This window comes from Xiphias gladius, chromosome 12 (assembly GCF_016859285.1).
Source record: "Xiphias gladius isolate SHS-SW01 ecotype Sanya breed wild chromosome 12, ASM1685928v1, whole genome shotgun sequence".
Taxonomy (NCBI): domain Eukaryota; kingdom Metazoa; phylum Chordata; class Actinopteri; order Istiophoriformes; family Xiphiidae; genus Xiphias; species Xiphias gladius.
Window position 1 is genome coordinate 1248884 of NC_053411.1, and position 20889 is coordinate 1269772.

The 20889-nt window shown below is 39.7% G+C and overlaps 1 protein-coding gene across 1 annotated transcript; it reads right to left on the bottom strand.

Annotated features, from left to right (window-relative positions):
- Positions 1 to 382: 382 nt before the first annotated feature.
- On the bottom strand, positions 383 to 20516 carry rab1ba (zRAB1B, member RAS oncogene family a). Its single transcript, XM_040140914.1, has 6 exons — positions 20234 to 20516; positions 12687 to 12759; positions 12447 to 12542; positions 9168 to 9263; positions 8125 to 8256; positions 383 to 6000 (listed from the first exon to the last, which is right to left on the bottom strand). Exons 1-6 carry the CDS (start codon positions 20245 to 20247, stop codon positions 5806 to 5808), a joined length of 606 nt encoding a protein of 201 aa, XP_039996848.1. The 5' UTR covers positions 20248 to 20516; the 3' UTR covers positions 383 to 5805.
- Between the last annotated feature and the right edge of the window lie 373 nt (positions 20517 to 20889).

Consider the following 20889-nt stretch of genomic DNA (forward strand, 5'->3'; position numbering starts at 1 on the left):
CCCTTGTGAGATTTTAATTTTTTAAGTTACATCAAAAACATTGCTTTTGAATGCACAATAAGTCACATGAAAATTATTGTTACAAACATATATTAAGGCATGACTGAAACTATCTTGCATGCTTTACGCAATTTTAGTTATGGATGGCAAACAAATTAAATCAATTTAGGACTATTTCATTATTTTAGATACTGGTGGATACTTTGGTTACAGGGATGTGAAGTGAAACATAATGGTCAGTGCCCCCTCCCCACCACAACAAAGTCCCTTAGCTTTCAGGTACAGTTAAAATACCACACCAGCTCTCATGATGATGTTGATCTTTTTCATCATTTTATTATATATATATATATATATATATATATTTATAATATGTACAGAAAAAAACATGATCAAACTCAGCAGGGAGACAGCACCAAGGTGAACAAGCTAAACGAAAAAAGACAGAAGGTGACTGAGAGGTGAGCTCCTGCCCAGTGCTTTTTTATTAACAAACACCTAGTGAGTGCCTTTATTAAGCCATTGAACAGCAATGAACAAGTGTGCAAATGACATACAATCCTAAATGAATACAAAAAGAGAACTAAAGAAAAAAAGTCAAGAATTGTTTCATCAGAATCACATTCATAAGTAAAAGCCTCACCCTACATCAGTTTAACCCCACCCACATCAGACTTCCCACCCTACCCAGTGTCCCCTTATACTTCCATGGACTAGACGACACACTATAGTATTCAATGAATACATTAAAATCAGTAGAATATCAAGTCTCAAAGAAAGATTAAAAAAAATAAAATAAAAAAGTAAATCAGTCATCAAAGCGCAAAATATCCAGTATATGTGTGTGTGAGAGACTTGAGTGTTAATTTCAAATGACTGCTTGTTCTGCATCTACTCAAGTGAGACTGGCGTGATGCCGGGATACCGACATGTATCCAGAAAGCTGGGGAATGTTATACACGACCCCGCCCCGTTGTGCGCGCACACACAGACACACTGCTGTTTCTTTCCCTCCCCGTTAATGTGAGATTCCTGCACAGCAGACTACAGCATTCCAGTTTAACTCGACGTAAACTGATGCTAACATCCGCTCGATCTCCAAGGGATGCCAACATGATCAGAAGTAGTCAGATCTGTGCTTAGCTCTGATCCCACTAGATCTTAAGCTTTCTGACTGAGCATAAATCAGTGATGAGGCTTCACAAATGGAAGGCTGGTGTTCTCAGGGTAACACATCCCCACGGCCCAAGGCGGTTTTGTGCCTGAAATGCAAAACACAAGTTTTTCTTGCAAAGAGAACCAGGGGAGCAACCAGAGCCTGGATGAGATTCCCTTATCTGAGTGAAGGGGGCGATCAGACAGGATCTTAAGGAATTCATCAAGTTGCAGTGACATGGTTAGCTGGAGGGGATAGTAGGGAGTTCATATCCGGTCAACAAACCAAGACCAGTCAGTCCCTGAACCTCCGGACGCCACCAAACACAATGCACGTGATCAAACTTACTATGGCCTGGAACAGAATGTACATCTCCCTGCTGTGTACAACTAGACCAAAGATTACCAAGAGAACTGAAAGAGTAAGTTCTTCGAAGGCCCTAATGCTACTCTAGTATAGTATGTCTCTTATTTAAAGTGTAACCAGCTTTCTACAACAATATCACACTTTCCAGTTCTTTTTAAAAAAGGGGGAAAAAGTTGCATCTGAGATTGGTATGGTTTCAAGTGAAGAGGTTGACTTGTCACTCATTTCTCGAGGACCCTCTTCCTCACATTCCTTCTAGTTTCCTTGGAATACCACTGAGACCTAACACAGCTATGAGAAGCAGGGAACCGCTCGGTGCTCCAGGCATGTATACAGCCCCATACCTATCTCCGATTTCAACATTACTAAGCCAACCGTTGGCGGTCATGGTGAACAGCCTGTCTGATGAAAACTGATAATACTGTATACTTAAATGTCTCGTACAGCATGAGGAGAAACTGCTAGCTCCAGTTTGGTGCTCTGAAAGGGCTGGTTACTGTACTTTTTTGCACTGGCTAAAATGTATCCATAGCGTCACGTATTGAAAACTGTCCTGTGCAGACAGTTGGCATTGAAAGTGTAGTCAAATTTGTGCTCTTCTTGACTTATTTTTGATCAGTTTGTTTAAATCTGAATTTTGCTAGTTTGATAAAACAATTTAACTCTACATCCACTTACTATCCTCTTCCATAGCCTTCCAACACATTTTACAGTCTTGTCTCCATCGCCAAAAATGCATAAAATGAAGTTGAAAGCTCTGGAAAAAGCTATTTAAGTGGACTTTAAGTTAAGATTTTTTTTTTTTACTAACTACTTTGTCAAATGTCACTTTTAGACCGTTTTATTTAGGCAAAGTTCTTGTACAGCTTCTTGTACTATATCAGTACTCCGGTAATGTATCAGCACTAGTATATTAAATTCTTTAACTACACCCAAACCTACATGTAATTGTCCTATTTTACATTTGAGACTTTGACATCAATGATTAAATTTAATCTAGAGAAATAAGCCACTGTTTTCATTAAAAATAAATACTCATACCATGACAAAAAATCAAAAAAAAAAAAAAAAACTTAACTCAAGGTCCACTACTTAGCTTCTGAGAGTTTCTGCTGATAAGGACGGTGAAAGCTCTGGAAAAAGCTGGTAAATGGACCTTGAGTTAAGATTATCTTGACGTCAAGAATGATATTTGAATGTGAAAGTTCAAATACAAATAAAATTTTAAAAACTAACCAGTCCTTAATCACACATGAACACACATTTAAAAACACTCCTAGAATTATCACACGATAGGGGAAGTCTTCCAGTGTCCCTGTCTATATATAATGTAGATATATATATTTCTGGGTATTTCTACAAAAATGCAGAGAGGTCTGTTGAATGACCTCTTCTGCGGAATTTAAAGGCATCAGTATGCTTCAAGCAAAGTGCTTGTTGAATCATTTAACAGCATCTGAAACCCCCTTTTGCATCACCAGAATCAAGACAAGATGCATCTGTCAAATTTTGTAACTTAACAAAGTGGTTGGCCAGGTGTGTGAAGTTGTGAACGTAGGCAGGAACTGAACTTCTCTCTCATTTACTTAAGTCACAGAAACTGTTCAAAAACGCGCACTGTCATCCCCATTTGTAAGCTTTATCTCGCCCCTCTTTATGACGTCAGCCTTTCTGCCTCACCTTTGAGTGTGGCATTTGGAACAGGTGTAAGAACTGTTGCCTATAGATGTTGCCAGATGACATTTCGTACGACCTACTTCATTTGAAGTATACTGAGGCCTTAATAATCAGTGTAAAAGACTCAAATGTTAAAAGAATTACATAAGCAGTACAAACTAGAGCACTAAAGCTTCTTATGAACCAGAAATCCTCAGGGACATAAAAGACATGGTCCAAATTGAAGACACTGTTTGACAAACAGGTATCTCAGGGAGGGAAGAGCAGCTTTTGTAAGACCCCAACCCCTTAGCCAACAGACACACCCACACCGCGTCTACCCCAGCTTCATCTGCAAACAAGCAAGAATGAAATGACATCCTAAAACATACTCTGTAATGTACTGAATGAGCCTTTAAGCTAATTTTACAAGTTGCCTCCATCAGAAGTATCAATGGAAAAATAAAAAAAAACAATATTACGACAACAATGGTATAACAGTAATTGTAAGATCAATGCAGGGTATTGCCAATTGCTTCTGTTTGTCAGAAGGTCTAACTCAGAACACCCTCCCCATCCACCACCACCACTTTTATCACACCTTGTCATCTGTGTCCAAGGCTATCTGCCCTCTGACTGTAATATTTAGTGTCATTCCAGGAGGTCAGTGCTAAATGTTACAGCATTTTGTCACATTTCTTTCTTTTACATATGAAATTATTAATTTGAAGTCTGAAGAGTAAAAAGAAAAACTAACAGTATATATAACAGTTCTGACAACCACCACCTCCATCCCAGCTCTAATATTTACTTTTGGAATTAACTGAGCCTCCAACGCTCGTTTTCTACCTCAAGTGCTGAGCGGGGAGTTTGGTTAAGAAATCCCCTGGCTAATGTTTCTGTCAAACTACCTATAATCTGGCTTTGCATGTAGATCTTCCTCCATTATGTGATCTCAATGTTGGTTCAGATTTAAGTCACTACATCACTAGGTTCACTTTGCGAGGATGCAGAAATTTATCTCACTGTGCCACTTTCTTTTGTGAGCAGGCACTAAAGGCCTCAGTATGCTTTAAAATGCTTGTAGTAACGTCTGAAAGCTGCTTTTTAGCCATGGAGTCAGGGGTTGCATCCAACAATTTTTGTGACTATAATCCAACAATCATGCATACTTTGGTGTAAGCAACAGGTGTGAAGAGATGTGAAAGCAAGCTCTCTTTTCCCCCCATTTTTTACATTACTACTTCTGTGACTTTACACGTGTACAATCAAGTTCAACACCATGACTCCCATCAAGGAGAGATCTAATTCGTTTGAATCATAATGAGAACTTAGAAGTGTGTTCAGACAGAAAAATGCAAATTTTAGAGAGAGTGTAATTGAATTCTAAGTCAATGGAAAGACGCAAGTAAGCGCAATTAGACGAGAATCTGCCATGGGCGCGGCAAACTGAGCAGAAGGCGCATCAGTGCAAGTTGAAAATGCTTCAATTTGAGCAAAAAATCTATCATCATGTAGCTTCACAAACAAACAGAGACGAGAGGAAAAAGGAGAGAGACTGAGGAAAAATGACAGAAAGAACCAGAGTTCCTACTGAGTTCTGACATCAGTCAGAGGCTGAGCTGAACACAAACACATATGGGCATATTCCCATACACACTGTTGGTGCGTCCGTTAAAGCTAATGTCATCACAGCTGATACACTGGCTGTTTGGGGCCAGTCACAACGGACTGTGGTGTCCAGCCATCCAATCTGCACAATTGAGGAGAAAATTTGCTTCACTTTGTCTGAACACACCTTAACAAAGTAAGAATGGAATATGAGGAAGAGGACAGATGGAGGGAGAGGAGGCTCACGGAACAGGTTTTCCCTGGATCTTCATCAGTAAATGGCAATGATGAGTCACTGTTTGCAGGCTGCTGCTATTCAGGAATACTTCCTACTGTGTACAGAACATCTGCAGTGCATGACTCAAGCACAATGCACCTGTGTGTGTGTTTGTGCAGGTAAACAATTCCTGGGACCAAACATTTGAGTTGGGGGGGGGCATAAGATGACATCAGCAAAACAGACACACTCTGAGGAGAAACGTGTTTGGCCAAAATGCTTAAATCTCTTTCGTCCATGCCACCCCATTATTTTTGTGTGTGTGAGTGTGAGTCTGTGTGTGTGTGTGTGTGTGTGTGTGTGTACAGATAAGCTCACAGGTATCTAAACTTAATCTTCCACTGACTCCATTCCACTCTAAATCAATACCAATCATTCCCCATATCTGTTTTCTTTCTGTCCTCTTGGCAGAAACTACAAGTTGCCTTGGTGTCTGTTTTTGCCCCTCCCTCACACACTGGTTACTTTCTTCTCTCTGTTTGGTGAGTGTACAGGCCTGAATTAACCCTCACAAAATTCCAATCTGTTTTCTGATCTTAATACTCTTACAGTTTACTCCTCTGTTTGCCCAGCCATCCTGTATCTCCAGGCAGCCTGAGAGAGAGAGAGAGCTGGCTGTGGGTTACAGAGTGTTATGGCAGAATGGTGTGGTGTGGGAGTGATGGAGGTGACGGGAGGGAACACAGAAGGAGAAGAAAGGGATATAATCAGTGTGGAAATGGTGGAGGCGAAGGGTCCTTTAACAGCAACCCCCTCCAGACTGCCTGACAGGGGTGCTCTCGATTTTTAAATTGGGCTTGTCGCCGCCAGCTGTGGCCCCAGGGCCCATGCGCTTCTTGATCTCTGCAGCCATGGTCATGAAAGCCTGCTCTACGTTTGTGGCGTTCTTGGCGCTTGTCTCCAGGAAGGGGATGGCCAAAGAGTCAGCAAACTCCTGCCAAACAAGAGGAGAGGAAAACAATAGTAAAATCTTTCACTCAAAAACATATAACAGACCTGGTTGTGGACTTCTACGTCTCTGTTATGCTGACAGCTGGGGCGATAACAGACTTGCACATGCTTCTGTACATACTAAAATCGAGGTCTGTGTACACGTGCAGTCGGCACTCTACTGACCATGCGGTCAAACTTTTCTCTTGTTTAACAGTATAAACCAAATGTCTTTGAGGTGTGGAGTGTTAATCAGACAAAACAAGACATTTGAAGATGTCACCTTGAGGTTTCTGAAATTGTGATGGGTAAATCAGTTCAACAAGAGAATAACCAACAGATTAATCTAAAACGATAATAACAGGCCACAGACCTTTATCTGCCCACAGACTTTGCAGGCAGATTCAGAAATGATCATTTGGGCTTCTGTGTCCAATAATGGTCTAAATGCTTCCTCACTTGCTTGTCCAGTGTGACGGAACTGAAGAAAATATACCATTTCCTGCTCAATTTACAAGGTTACGTCTGGTAATATTCTATATTTTCTTATTGTAAACAAATCCTATAAATGTGTGTGTGTATCAAAGCCTGATATATCTTATTCCTCTGTGCCACAGAGCTCTTGTTCAAAAGAGGTATATTCTCAAATATTGTGACCACTACCCAGAATGCAATACGCCATGATGTAGTTGCCCATTCTCTATTAAAAACACATCAGTGAGCCACACTGTTGGGTGACGTGTTCCTTCATTACCACTAACACACACTGTAAGTTATTTTTAACTCAGTCCCACACACACCATCCTGTTGTCGCAAATACTCAGTAGAGCACCAAAGTGGATTAACCTGCCTGTTTAAATAGTAATCAACAAATTAACTATTAATACCATATATCTGTGAGCCATTTTTTTAATATTTACATCTTCAGTAGGAGCCAATGGCCTTGGAGATGAGGGTCATAGACAGAGACAGTATCGAAATATGGACTAACACGTATTTAGTTTTAGTCTTTTCATGGGATTTTTTGACAATAAGAAAAAAATGGACTAACACCAGGCTTAGCCTTTAAAGTGATATTACACCAATAATCTATTACTTTAGGTATCAAAGCCTAAACCTGAAATGTTTGCTGTTAAAAGTTACTACTTTGTCCTTTATAGAAAATAGTAGGTAAATTAATTCAAGTAACAATGCCTTCCAATGGCAACACTTTTATTCAGTATATCAAATGTCCAAATTCTTATACCATTCCTGCTGCACAATGCACTTTTCTGCTGTACATCTGTAGTCTCAAAATGGACCAAACAGTTGTAACTTCAACAAAAGCGTGATATACACAGCTTCAGTTTATATGTCCCACGTAACTAGTTACCTAATATTTAACAGTCACATTTTTAAGGCTATATTGTTCCCTCTAACATTGCTCCAGTTTTATTGGTACAGTAAGAATTTACCAATATGATTACCCTAAATTTAAAAATAGTGGCTGAGGCCTTTATTTACCTCTATGGCCTAGAAAACCAGGCCTTTATTTGAAAAAGTTTTATATTAGACATGATAGAAACTTACCCTTGCCTCCATATTTACTGGTTGTCTTGATAGTATAATGTACAGTTCCACAGCAGTAATTTTAATCAGTATATCAACAATCAAGTCACGTACACCAATTGGCTGCTCTTATTTCCCCTTCTCTATCAGAAATACAGTTTTACCTAAACATTTTCATTCAACTCCACTTTGCCATTTTTCGATCACTGTTTCGATCATCAAGCAGGAAGTGTTGCGTTTCATTGCCGATAATTTAACAGAAATTAAAAAAGGGTATGACAACTCTGTTGATCTGCTGTGGAAATGTAAATTATACTGCATTTACCAAGTGAGCCATTATAGTACAAGTAATTCCACCACCCCTCAATGTTTTTTACTTGGTCTTTATTAAGGACTGGCCTTAATATGTTGGTTTATGGCCTATTATTTGAGGTATGGCCAGTATGAATTTCTCATTAATTAATTTGTTCTCATGAACGTTAATTAATTAAAGAAATTTCATAAATTGTGCTTCTCTCCCTCATAGAAGCCAATGATGAACACTTCATGTTGTTATTTCATGCACAGAAAGCAGCCATACCTTGGCTGTTGTGTAGTCCACAACTTTCTTGGTGGTCAGGTCACACTTATTGCCCACCAGAAGCTTGTTGACATTTTCACTGGCATAGCGGTCGATTTCTTGAAGCCACTGCTTGACATTGTTATAGGACTCCTGCACAATGACATCAAAGATATCAGCATGACACTAAACACTGGAGCTCACCACAGGTGAGTTTACAATTTTTTTAAACACACTTTTGATCGGGCAGTGGTATTCAAGAGAAGAATACCTCTGAAATGCAGTTAGAGGAAATATCATTAAATCATTAAAACCTGCACAGTATATCTGAAATCTAATACTACATCCCTGCAGTAAATGCTTTGATTCTAAGGGCGCTAATGTTCACTATTTGTTGAGACTGTGTCAAGGTAGTGATTCAACTCTGGTCATTTTTGAACCAGTATTTTGAAATTGATTATAAAAAGGTGGGGTTTTTTTTGTTTTGTCCAAATTGTAGAGTCTGACACAATCATTTCGTCTACTCACTCATTCAAATTAGTCACTAATTACTTTAAAAAGTAAAATTATAGATTTGAGATTTGTGTAGATAGATAGATTTGTGTTTTCAATCCTGATTAAATATGCCTTAATATGGTTTCTAAAAGCTGAAATCACATGCAAGTTAATATATTCATCTTTAATTAGCTCTATATGTCATACTGGGACCAGAAACACTTGGGATTGTTGTCTGTTAATGTACTTCAGTTTATAGATGAACAGCAGTGGAATGAGTGTTTGTGTATTTAATTAAACAACCGTGCTATGCAGTTCTATTGAAAACAACTTGAAAGAAAATGAAATGGATATGATTTCATGGAAAGCTGGACCAGCCTCACATTCAACCCTGTTCAAGTTAACTTTGGCACTGAACCTCAAAACATTTGTTTCCATAGAAGTAAGTGCCAGAACGAAGGAAAAAAAGAAAAGAATTTATATTCATCAAAGTAACAATAAAAACAATATGATCCAAAAGTATCTGGCTGATTTTCTACTCTGAGGCATCAGTCCAACTGCTGACTCACCTGATCTGTCACATCGTATACAACTATGATGCCATGGGCTCCACGGTAGTAACTGGAAGTGATGGTACGAAACCTCTCCTGACCTGCGGTGTCCCACTGAGACAGACAAATACACACAGTGATAGAAAGAGGGGGAAAGACAGACGGGATTAGAAGTCTGTTCATCAACTATTTCATCATAGGCAATAAAGAGTCCGCTCATAACAATTTCCTCTGATAATTCGGTATATTTTCATAAGAGTTACTGTATGTTTGACAATGCAAGATTAAGAAAGATTTTTAATGTTAGGTTCATCTTATTTCTTATCATGATGGAAACTGGTTAAATTGTTTTAGTAACTTCAACTTTGAGTCAAACCAGGTTGGGTTCAGGTTGAGAAGCCTGAACTCCAGAGAAAGAAATTCATTTGAATTTTAAATATTTATGAACAACTGTGTAGGATTTTTACTTTTGTTTCACGTGCCATTAAAGCTGGGGAAAAGGGTTCTTGCCTTCTTCAAGATCAAGATCAAGATGTGCCACAACTTTGATCCACAGAATTTCAAATAGAAAAAGAACAGGAAACAAAAAAAGATGTGCATTCTACTTCAGTTTTTCATTAATGCAATCAGCATACCTTCTGGTGGGCTTAAATGTGAAAAATCTGTGGGAGTGTTGAGTTTCAATGACAATACCTTAATAGCAGACAAAAGAAATGGCAAACAGAAGTGCTTGGAAATAATAAGTGGATGATAAAAGTCTGTGTTAAAAATAAAAACAGAGTAGCAGAGTGGTGAGTATAACATGATTGAAATTAGTGCTGTGGAAATGTAAATTATGTTGAATTTACCCTGTTAATTTAGAAGCTGACAGACAACATCTAATTTCACCCCCCTCAATGATTTTATTAGTTTGTTTCTTTTATTCATTTTTACGAGCTCCCATGAGAGCTGAGAAAAAAAAAAAAAGAAAAGAAAAAAAAATCAGATGTAAATCTGTACTCTCGGTTAACAAATCTCTGCCCACGGCTTTGCATCTGCATGCACAGTTTATAAACCTTGCTTGTAATCCATGGCCACAGATTTGCAATCAAAAGCATTTTTGATTGCCAATCTGTCAGAACAGATTCATACACAGAGAGTACAGATTCACACATTACTCTCTTTTTTTTCCTCAGTTGATATTAGGGGGGACCCGTACATTTGGCCACACTTGGCCATAATTCGACTACCAACTTCTTCTGGGAATTAACAGTATTTTATTTAAGGCATTTATGAAAAAATAAAAAAATAAACTTATACTTTGATATGGCTGGAAGTTGGCTGTGAGACTGCACCCCTGTCCAGGAATATGCCTGATTCTGACAGCATTATTAGCTCTATTTCTGCACCTGTGAAAGACAGGGGATCCTTTTGCAGTGTTTCTAGCCCTCAGTGATTTGAAGTGAGCATTCCTCCACTAAGCATGCTTTGACCTCATGACAGTGCACCCATCACCTGACAGTACAAACCCAACTTGATTAACTAAACTTAGTTTAGTGAAACCTATCTAAGCCAGTGTATCAAGTCATGCTTATTAAGGAAGCAGGTCTTTCATTGCCAAATCTTTCTTTCCCTACCACATGTTGGCCACGACCATTGTATTGGCAACATAAGGACTTAGTAAATCAAAATAAACAATACAAATATAGCTTCTTTTAAACCTATAGCACTGAAAGATCATAACTAGTCCTTCCCCCCTGCAGAATGTAATGAAATGTAACTAGGGCTGGATAAAATAAACTTTAAAAAAGGATTTTCTGATTAATTGCGATTTTTATTTGAATGATCCAATATCAATTCTTAAAATCCTGATATCAATCTTGGCATTTGTGCCTTTTCTGTGTAAACATGTACATATATGCTAAAGGTTATGTGTATGCTGCACTAAATTTTATCCTACTTGTTGGAATCAAGTTATTACAACATACACAAAAATGTTATTTTAAGTTAAAAAATAATGTAGATGATACCTGCTATCATCTTGAGTCACAATTCAGTTTACAATTAAGCCTATAGTGTGCACTTTAAACAATTTTATATTTTAAGAAACAACAACGTTGCTCACTCAGGCTCCTCTACTGTGGAACCATCTTCTAGTTTTGGTTCGGGAGGCAGACACCCTCTCCACATTTAAGAAGGCTTAAAACCTTCCTTTTTGATAAAGCTTACAGTTAGGGCTGGCTCAGGCTTGTCTTGAACCATCCCCTAGTTATGCTGCTATAGGTCTAGACTGCCGGGTGACTTCCCATTATGCACAGAGTTCCTCTCTCCTTCTCTTCCTCTCTATCTGCATCCATTCAAATGGGATCAACGCTCGTTACTAACTTGACTTATCTCTCCCGTAATTTTGTGCTTTCTCGTCTCTCTCCTCTCTCTTCCTGTCGCTTTCTGCAGGTATTTCTGCCCCTGGTGCCAGATAGTCTGGATCTGTGACTGCAAACCACCTACTGCTCCCATGATCCTGTTCAACACCCACTGCTTCAAATATTATGATGATTATTATTATTATTATATAATAATTATTATTTAGTTTTATTAGTACTATTATTCACCCTATTATTATAATAATTCATTTTTGTTATCAGTCTCATTAATGTTACACATCTTTATGTTCTACGTCTATTGTGCTAACTTCTTCCATTGTTGTCCGCTAACTACTCTAGCCTACTAAACAGCGTATAAAAATGAGTTATAGCTGTGACATAGTATAGTTGGTCCCACTGTTGCCTTTTTATGTATATCTGAAATGTACCAGTTTGTAAATACAGTGGAAACCCAAGGAAGAACCTCATACCAAAGCCTTACAAGGATCTTAAAAATGAGAAGCTCCAGGTTACTGGTTATTAAATTTCTGCAGTGAGAAAGGGCTAAATGACTGCAGAATTACAGCAATAACACTTTTACACTAAAATTTATCTACAGGTTTGTTTAGACTGATCTATAACATAACTAAAAAACAGAAGTACAATTTTAAATTTTGGGCATATGTATGGAGGCTGAGCCATGTCTACTTAAAGTATATGTCTTTGAGGTGGCACAGCCTGTTCCCTCAACTAAAACTGGATCCAATTACAGCTTGGTCCGATGCAAAATGTGCGTGCACACACGGCAAGCCTTTCATGTGCTTTAATAACAATGGTTGGATCTATGCCCTGGCTCAGGTTACGGTTACATAGAGGGGTTCTATGTGCGTGTATGTGTGCGCGCGTGTCTGTGTGCGTGCGCGTGTGTGTGTGTGTGTGTGTGTAATGTGCTCACAATCTGCAGTTTGATGGTCTTGCCATCCAGCTCAATGGTGCGGATCTTGAAGTCCACTCCAATGGTGCTGATGTAGCTCTCAGTGTAGGTGTCATCCTGTGAGTGGATTGAGGGAGAACAGGATGGGATCAAGCAAACAGCAGTACGAGGAAAGACCAAAAGTTTCAGCTGTAACTGAGACATTTAGAGGGTAACAGTAATAGAAAAACATGTTCCAAAGCGTGAGACAGAACTACTTACTGCAAAGCGCAGCAGAAGACAGGACTTTCCTACTCCAGAATCTCCAATGAGCAGAAGCTTGAACAGATAGTCACTGAAATAAAAACAATGCAGATCAGACCAGGGTGGACATTTCTAAATTAACTGCATGTACAATATCTCAGCTGATAAAAATAATACATAATTCTTATATTTAGAATTATGCAGCTTTAGATAACTAAAAAATACTTTGCACCTTACTTTACTAACAACATGTTTTCACATTTGACAAAATATGCCACTTCCCAAATGTTTTAAGATAAGTCTGGTGTTTCTTATTGTCAATAAATCGCATTAAAAGACCAAAACCAACAACGTGTTAGTTCATCTCTCTATACATGACTTCCCTATCCTGTCTGTGGAACAAGTTCACTGGTTCATACTTAAGACAAATCTTTCAAAACACTTCACAAATATGTAATTTCATGTTTTAAAAAAGCTCAGTTAATTTCCTAAATTTGACAATTTCCTTGTCACTGTAGTTTTTAGCAAATGTTACTCCAAAAGTAAAAAATAGTATATGCTGGGACTATTTTCAGCAGCGGATTAATCCACATTTGGTGCTCTAGTGAGTATTTGACAGCAAGATGGTGTACAAGGGACTGAGTCAAAATAAACGACAGTCTGTGTGTTGATAGGAATAAAGGAACATGTCACCCAATGCAACGGTGGTGCTCACTGATGTGTTTTCAATAGTTGTAAGACAACGATGAGGCTCTGCGGCACAGAGGAATAAGAAATGTAGGTACATAAGTATCTGGACAGTGCCTCAATTTTCGTAATTTTGCATCTGTACACCACCGCAATGGATTTCAAACGAAGCCATCAAGATGTGATTGAAGTGTATACTTTCGGCTTTAATCAAAAAGGAATTAACAAAAATATCACATTAACCATTTAAGAATTTCAGCCATTTTTATAAATGGTCCCTCATTTTCAGAGGCTGAAAAGTAATTGGACAACTGACTGACAATTACTTTCATAGCCAGGTATGGCCTGTTCCCTTGTTATTTCATGACAAATTAAGCAGATAAAAAGGTCTGGAGCTGATTCAAAGAGTTAAATTTACATTTCTTAGTTTTTCATGGGAATTCTCAATATTCAAGGAGGAAGTCTTTAGGTTGAAAAAACAAAACAAACCAATCAGACAGATGGCAGAAACTTTAGAAGTGGCCAAATTAACAATTTGGTACATTCTTTAGAAAAAGGAATGCACTGGTCAGCTCAGCAACACCGGTGTTTGAGAGAAGATAACGGAAGACAACAAGAGTGGATGGTGGCAAAATTCTTGCCTTCATGAAGAAAAACCCCTTCACAACATCTAGCTAGGTCAAGAACACTCTCAAGGAGGTAGGCAACTCATTGTCACAGTCTACAATCAAGAGATGCCTTCTTGAATGTAAATACAGAGGGTTTATCACAACGTGCAAACCAATGGCAACACTCAAGAACAGAGGCCAGATTAGACTTTGCGAGAGAACAACAAAAGAAAGCCTGCCCAGTTCTGCTAACACAACCCAAGAGCTTCTCAAGGCAATATTCTTCAATGGCGTGACCTCAACCCAACTGAGCATGCCGTTCACTTTCTGAAGATAAAACTGAGGGCAGAAAGACCCACAAACAGGCAGCAGCTGAAGGTGGCTGCAGTGAAGGCCTGGCAAAGCATCTCAAGGAAGGAAACTCAGCATTTGGTGATTTCTATGGGTTCCAGACTTCAGGCACTCATTGACTGTATAGGATTTTCATCCCAGTATTAAAAACAATCCTTATATTTAGAATTATGTTGGTTTGTCTGATTACTTTTGAGCCTATGAAAATGATGCACTATGCATAAAAATGGCTTTAAGTCCAAAACGGCTAACTAATTGAATTAAAGCTGAAAGTCTACACTTCACATCTTGATCGCTTTGTTTCAAATCCATTGTGGTGGTGTACAGAAACAAAATTATGTCACTGTCAAAATACTAATGTGACTAACTGTACATCCACAAAATTTGTTGGTAAGATATATTCATTGTTGATTTGGGTCTTTTTGTGGTATCTGTTATAATTTTGACTGCGAAGCTCCCACCTTAGTGAGTGTCAGCTGGTTATTGCTAATTTAACTGAAATTCAATACTTGAAGTCCTCTTAATAACTTCCTCTGGAGATTTCAGTTGCATCACACTATCCTCATCATTAGATTCATTTAGCTCAACTGCGGTTGAAAGCTCGAAAGAAGGCTAGCAAGTGGAACTTGACTATATATATATATATATTTTTTTTTTTCCTACTATTGTTTGCAGTCAGCAATATGGTTTAATGCTTTTTTGTGTTAAATTATTTTACCATACAGGAATTCTAGAGCCAGGTAGTATGCTAATATTAAAAAACAGAGTGGGGGGATGGGACGGTTAACAAGGGCAAAGCAGCTGATTTGTGCCCCGGGGCTCTCCAACAGGTTAATCAGGCCCTGAAATTAGGGCCAGGTTTGAAACTTAATGATTTTAGTGCCCATACCTGACCTCCAGCACCGATACCTAAACGATACTTTTTTAAACCATATTTGAGGAATATAAACATGTTCTTCTGTTGAAATTTGATGCTCACTACTACTACTTAAAGTTTCTCCCAAAATAATAAAACAACAACCCCCATGAGCCACAACACCCAATCACTGAGCAGAAAACAACCTCACAAGAATTTCATACACAGCACAGACAGCTGTAGAGAATTACCCAATGCCAGTGCTATTCTTGTGTCATAGGAAACTGAGATATTTCATGTATCACAGCCTGACACTCGATCAACTGACAATATCTCACTAACTCTTGATGCAGCAGTACTGTTGCAATCAGCCCAGTTCCCAGCTTGTGTTTATGCTGCCTGATGCTGAGGGCCACCAGGAATGATCAGTTAGTTATCATTCTTTGCAACAAGCAATCCAAAGACCATCTTAAGTGCACTGTCTTACATATTCTTAAATTGAGTGCAATTAGATAGGCAGTTAAATTGAACCTGCCAACTAACAACAGTAATTGTGTCAAACATTAATAGCTTTTACTGACAAGTAAGTAAGACTGTGTATAATTTGAAAATTTTCAATACTAGTTTCAAAACAATACCTGAGTTTCAGTTTTGATACATAAAGTTAACTTTTTCTGGCACCTTACTTTAATGAATATGATCAGGTTTTTCTACAAAACGATTTCTAACTTAACAAAAGAAGCTAAAGATCTCAAAGGTTAAACATTGTCCAAAAACAAAAAGCCATACAAGAACTTTGCACAAATAAAATAGTCTAAAATGGCAAGATTATGATGTAAATCTGGAACTATCTGATCAAAGAATACGTAAAGAAGATTATGGAACTGACCACAGATTTGAAGCCAAGTTTCGGTACTTGGTTCGACACGTTTTGTTTGGTAGCAAAAAGGCAATGAGAGGAACAATACTAATGTAAAACACTGGGTGCAGGCTGTTAAAGATTTATCATATATAGGGCAGGTGAGTATGGAAACAAAATACTTTGAATACAGACGGAATAGGTCTAGTAAGAAACACGAAAAACTACTGAAATTTGCCACCAAATGGTCAGTCAGTTTTTCTTTCTCTGAACTGATATTGCCTATTCATATGAATCACAACTTTATTGGTAATTATGGCTAATAAATTCTTTCTAAATCAGTCAAAACCCCTTAGTCACATTGACTGCCCATCAAGTCTGTACCTTTATAACAATAGTGCAGTTATAAATGTTATTAAAATAGATTATGTAGGCCACTTTTTCATAAACCATCAAGTCTATAGTTATGGATGTTAATTATTAATCATTAATTAAGGGTTTTCACAAAGATTTTAATAAGCTGTTTGTGGTCCAGATGTAGCGTTTTTCACAAGGTCACGCGATGGGTGCCCTGATGATCTTAAGGGCGAATTAAAAAGATACACACCAGTAAAATTGATTTTTTTTTTTTTTTTTTTAAAACCTGGCAACCCCAAAGGTGTTCTTAATAAATGCTTATGACTGCTCTATAAAGTATTAGTAAGTGATTTGTTAACCATTAATAAAGATCTTGGTTACACATTTTACAAGGGGTGCTTTACTTGAAAGTGGGAAGTTGGTGGATAACCAGTCCCAATCAAGTGCATTTACTATGTCTAACAAGAAACAGTGTATAATGGAACGAAATCTTGAGGCATAAATAACCAGAATGGCATTCAGTACAGCGCATACCTCCATCAAGATCAAATTTTATGAAAAATGCAGAAAAATGCCCACAAGCAAAGTAAAGAGATAAAAAAATTTGATCTGGATCCACCCATTTAACCAGATCCACACCAAAATTTAATGGGTTCTTCTCTGGCCTACACACCATTCCTCCAACAAGTTTGGTGCAAATCAGTTCAGTACTTTATGCATAATCCTGCTGACAAACAAATAAACAGACAAAGGGGAAAACATAACCTCATTGGTGGAGGTAACCAGAGACAAGATCATACATTATGTGTAAAGATAAACGGAAGTAAAGATTGTCTGCTATGGGTAAATGGACTGGTAAATGGACTGCACTTACATAATGCTTCTCTATTTTACCGACCTCTCAGAGCACATTACACTACATGCCACATTCATACATCACACACACATTCATACATTGCATTCACACACGCATGAAAATGGGGGTTCAGTATCTTGCTCAAGGACAGTTCTACATGCAGACTGGAGGAGCCAGGGATTGAACCACCGACCTTGCGGTTAGGGGACAACACGCTCTACCTCCTAAGCCATAGCCGACCAGGGTGTGGGGTGTTAACTAAAATAATTTGATAGGGTTCTGTAAGGATTCAGACGAAAGCTTCAGCTGTCAGCTCCAGGACAGCCACTCCAACAGTGTGTGTTTCAGCACTGACCGAGGGATTTGGTTACAGGTAAGCGTCCTCTTATTTCAGGGCAGCAGGTCAGCTGTCAAACATCTGCTACTTGCTTTATTGTCTAATGTTAGCCTCTACATGCTCCACAATGCAGAGTAGCCAATGTTTCCATTTTTTCTGCAAAATTATATAGCAGGTATCCTGCCCCGTCTGTATCGCACTCCCTCTTGAGTAGCATGAACAGCAGCGGCAGTTCACAGTCCATACACTACCTCTACACCAGCCCTGCGCTGGTGAAGGAGGAGACGGTGGCTTCCTCTGAAGCAAAGTCCAAGTCCTGGGATGAGTATGACGAGGAGTACGAAAACTGTGTCTACAAGGAGGAAGACCTGGTGACGCTCTTACAGGAGGACCCACCAGTCCACTGCAACCCCCTCAAAACTTACACGGGAGCTTCATCTTGGCTGCCCAGCGCATGGACTACATCCTCCCTCCACCCCTGCCGCCGAAAGCCCCTCGAGATAGTCTCACCACTGGCCTCGCCGCCCAGCAGCGCACAAGAGGGAGACAGAAGGTATTCCTGCCCTCCCATGGAGCGTATTTTCAAGCCAAGCAGGAGTGGGACACTCCTCTGTGAGCAAAGCCCAAGGCGGTCGCATAGGGGCCATACTACACTGCTGACGGCTGGCAGTGGGACAAGGGCATCCCAACACTTGTGGCCAACCAGTTGGCCAGCCGCCATGCTCAACCACTGCTATGCCAGCACCGCCCAAGTCACCACCTAGTAATATGGCTTTCCTGTCTGGCTCCCTGGCCAACCTCATCCACTGACGCACTGAGCTGTCGGCAGCAAAATTCGGTGGCAACATTCCTCCACATGTCCCAGGCGTTCGCCATAAACAGTAGCCACTCCATGCGTGCAGATTAAGTGTGTCGGAGACACCTCTGACTGGGCTTCTCGACCCTGAATGAGCATGAATGCCGGCAGTTGTTGAACCTGTCTCTCTCCTGAGTCCCTCTTTGGCCCAGACTTCCAGCAGATGACTGACCAGAAGGAAATAGTGAGGAAGGCATCAGAGCAGCTGAGATAACCGAGTCCCATCTAGTGGGATCCGCTGCTGCCAGATGGAGCTGCTGGGCTGGGCTGTTTATATTAAATAAGACAATATACTCACCTGTCCAGCCATGTCGCCGTGTCCATCTCAGCATCGCCATCTTTTGAAGGGCTCAGAGAGTTGTGCAACTGCACATGCTCTGGGAGACAGTTAAAATGGCGGTGACTGTCAAAAAGACAGTGGAGCAGCCACTGTTAATGGCAAAGGCCTGAGACATATGGAAGAATGTTGCCACCGTTGTCTGGACCTCCAAGACCTCCTCTGCTGACAACTTGGTGCGTTGGTGGGTGAGCCTGTTGAGGGAGACAGCCAGGAAAGCCATAGTGCTAGCCAGCGACACCACTTGGGCGGAGCCAGCGAAGCAACAGTCGATGTGGCATCTGCCATTCTGTCAGATGGAAGTGACCGCCGACCACTGGGCCACAAGGACGTCCAGGGAAGGAGAGACTCCCTGACTGAATCCTCTATGGAGGGGACATCCTTGTCCAATTGCCAGCTGTCGATGGTGCAGTATGGCTCGTACACCACCACTTGGCTGATAGAGGAGTGTCCCACTCCTGCCTGGCACAATCGAAAACTGGCACCATGGGAGGGCAGGACACCCTCAGTCTCCCTCTGGTGCGCTACTGGGCGGTGAAGCCATCGGTGAAACCATCCCAACGAGTTTTCAGTGGTAGGGGTGGAGGTCGAGTGGTGTAAATATGCTAGGCAGCTGAGGCAAAGAGGCTGTGGAGTTCGAGGGGTAGCGATGGGCATGTGGGTCCTCCTGGAAGAGTGTCACCAGGTCCTCCTACTCGTAGACGTAGGATTAATCTTCCTCTTTGTACTCACCCCAGGACCTGGACCTGGCCTTGGAGGGAGCCATTGGGGTTCTCCCTAAGGACAGAACTGGAGGTACATCCTGTAACTACTATTTATACATATTAATTGTTGTTAGATAAATCTAATACATATGTATAATATAATATGTTATAAATAACAGCCAATATGTTACATTTATGGTGAATTTGGTGTACTGTATTCCTGAATTATGGACTAATTTATGTATATATAGAATGCCCTTAAAGAAGAAAACTTAAATCAATATTTTCATATGAAAAAAACAACGGGCTAGGTTTTTTTTTTTTTTTAATGGAGGCTACAGGTCAGCCATCCCACATCTGTTACTTAACTCCTTCGTGTACCGTTACTGTAAAACAAACTGTTTCTAGGGTAATCTATGACAGCGTTTCCCATGAGCGATTTACTCTGGTTTTACACACTGGATTGTTTTTGTGGTTGTCCCGTGAAAGGTCGCATAGCCGACACGGTGTGGCAAGAGCAGGCTGTCAGCTGATGCTTAGAGAAAACTCGTTCGCGAGACTGACACATTAAAAGAAGCTGTCCGCACCCTGTTCACGAGAACCAGCTAGCTGATATTTGCCAATAATTTTAACAGTACAGTTAGCCTAGCGTTATTTACGTAAGGTTACACCATAAACCACATAACATTTAATTATGCTTTCTAACTGAACACAATAAAGACTGCTTTGCAGCGGAACGTTTTAATGTAAAACTCACTATTCGGGATTCATGATTTCACTCTGGATGTGTTTTTCTGTCGGTGACTCGACTCGACTCTCCCTTCCTCCTCCGGCAAAAAAAGATGACTTGAAGGTCCGGGCACTTAGATGGCTGTTGTACCGTCTCTGCAACTGTCCCCTGGTCGTTTCAAGGTATTTGACCTTTATTGTTTCAAATGTCCTTGATTCTAGCGGACATATCCCTGTTTGTCAGGTTAGGTTGGAATATTTAACTCCTTTTTTCTGCTTTTCAGCGTCCGTCGCTGGCGAGAGGTTCAAGATGGCAGCGCAGGTGCGGTAGTGACGTAGGTGACGTGGCACTACAGACAAATCAGGACAAAACTAAGATTACAGCGGTGCTGGGATTTGTAGTTTATAATAAAAATCAAGTTAAAACAACTACAAAAGGATATACTGGTTCACAAAAAATGTCTTGATGCTTTATTCATGCAACTGCTTGATATCGACAAAATTAATATTTACAATAATCATATAAGTAAAGTTTAACTCAATTTTGAAAAAAAACAGATATTTTCTAATGTATTTAACATGATAAAGTCTTAAACTTGTGTTTGGGCTATCAATTCAAATTTGTCGTATTTTGCTAGATAAAAAAAAAACTACAATTTTCATAAAATAAATGTACTTTTGTAG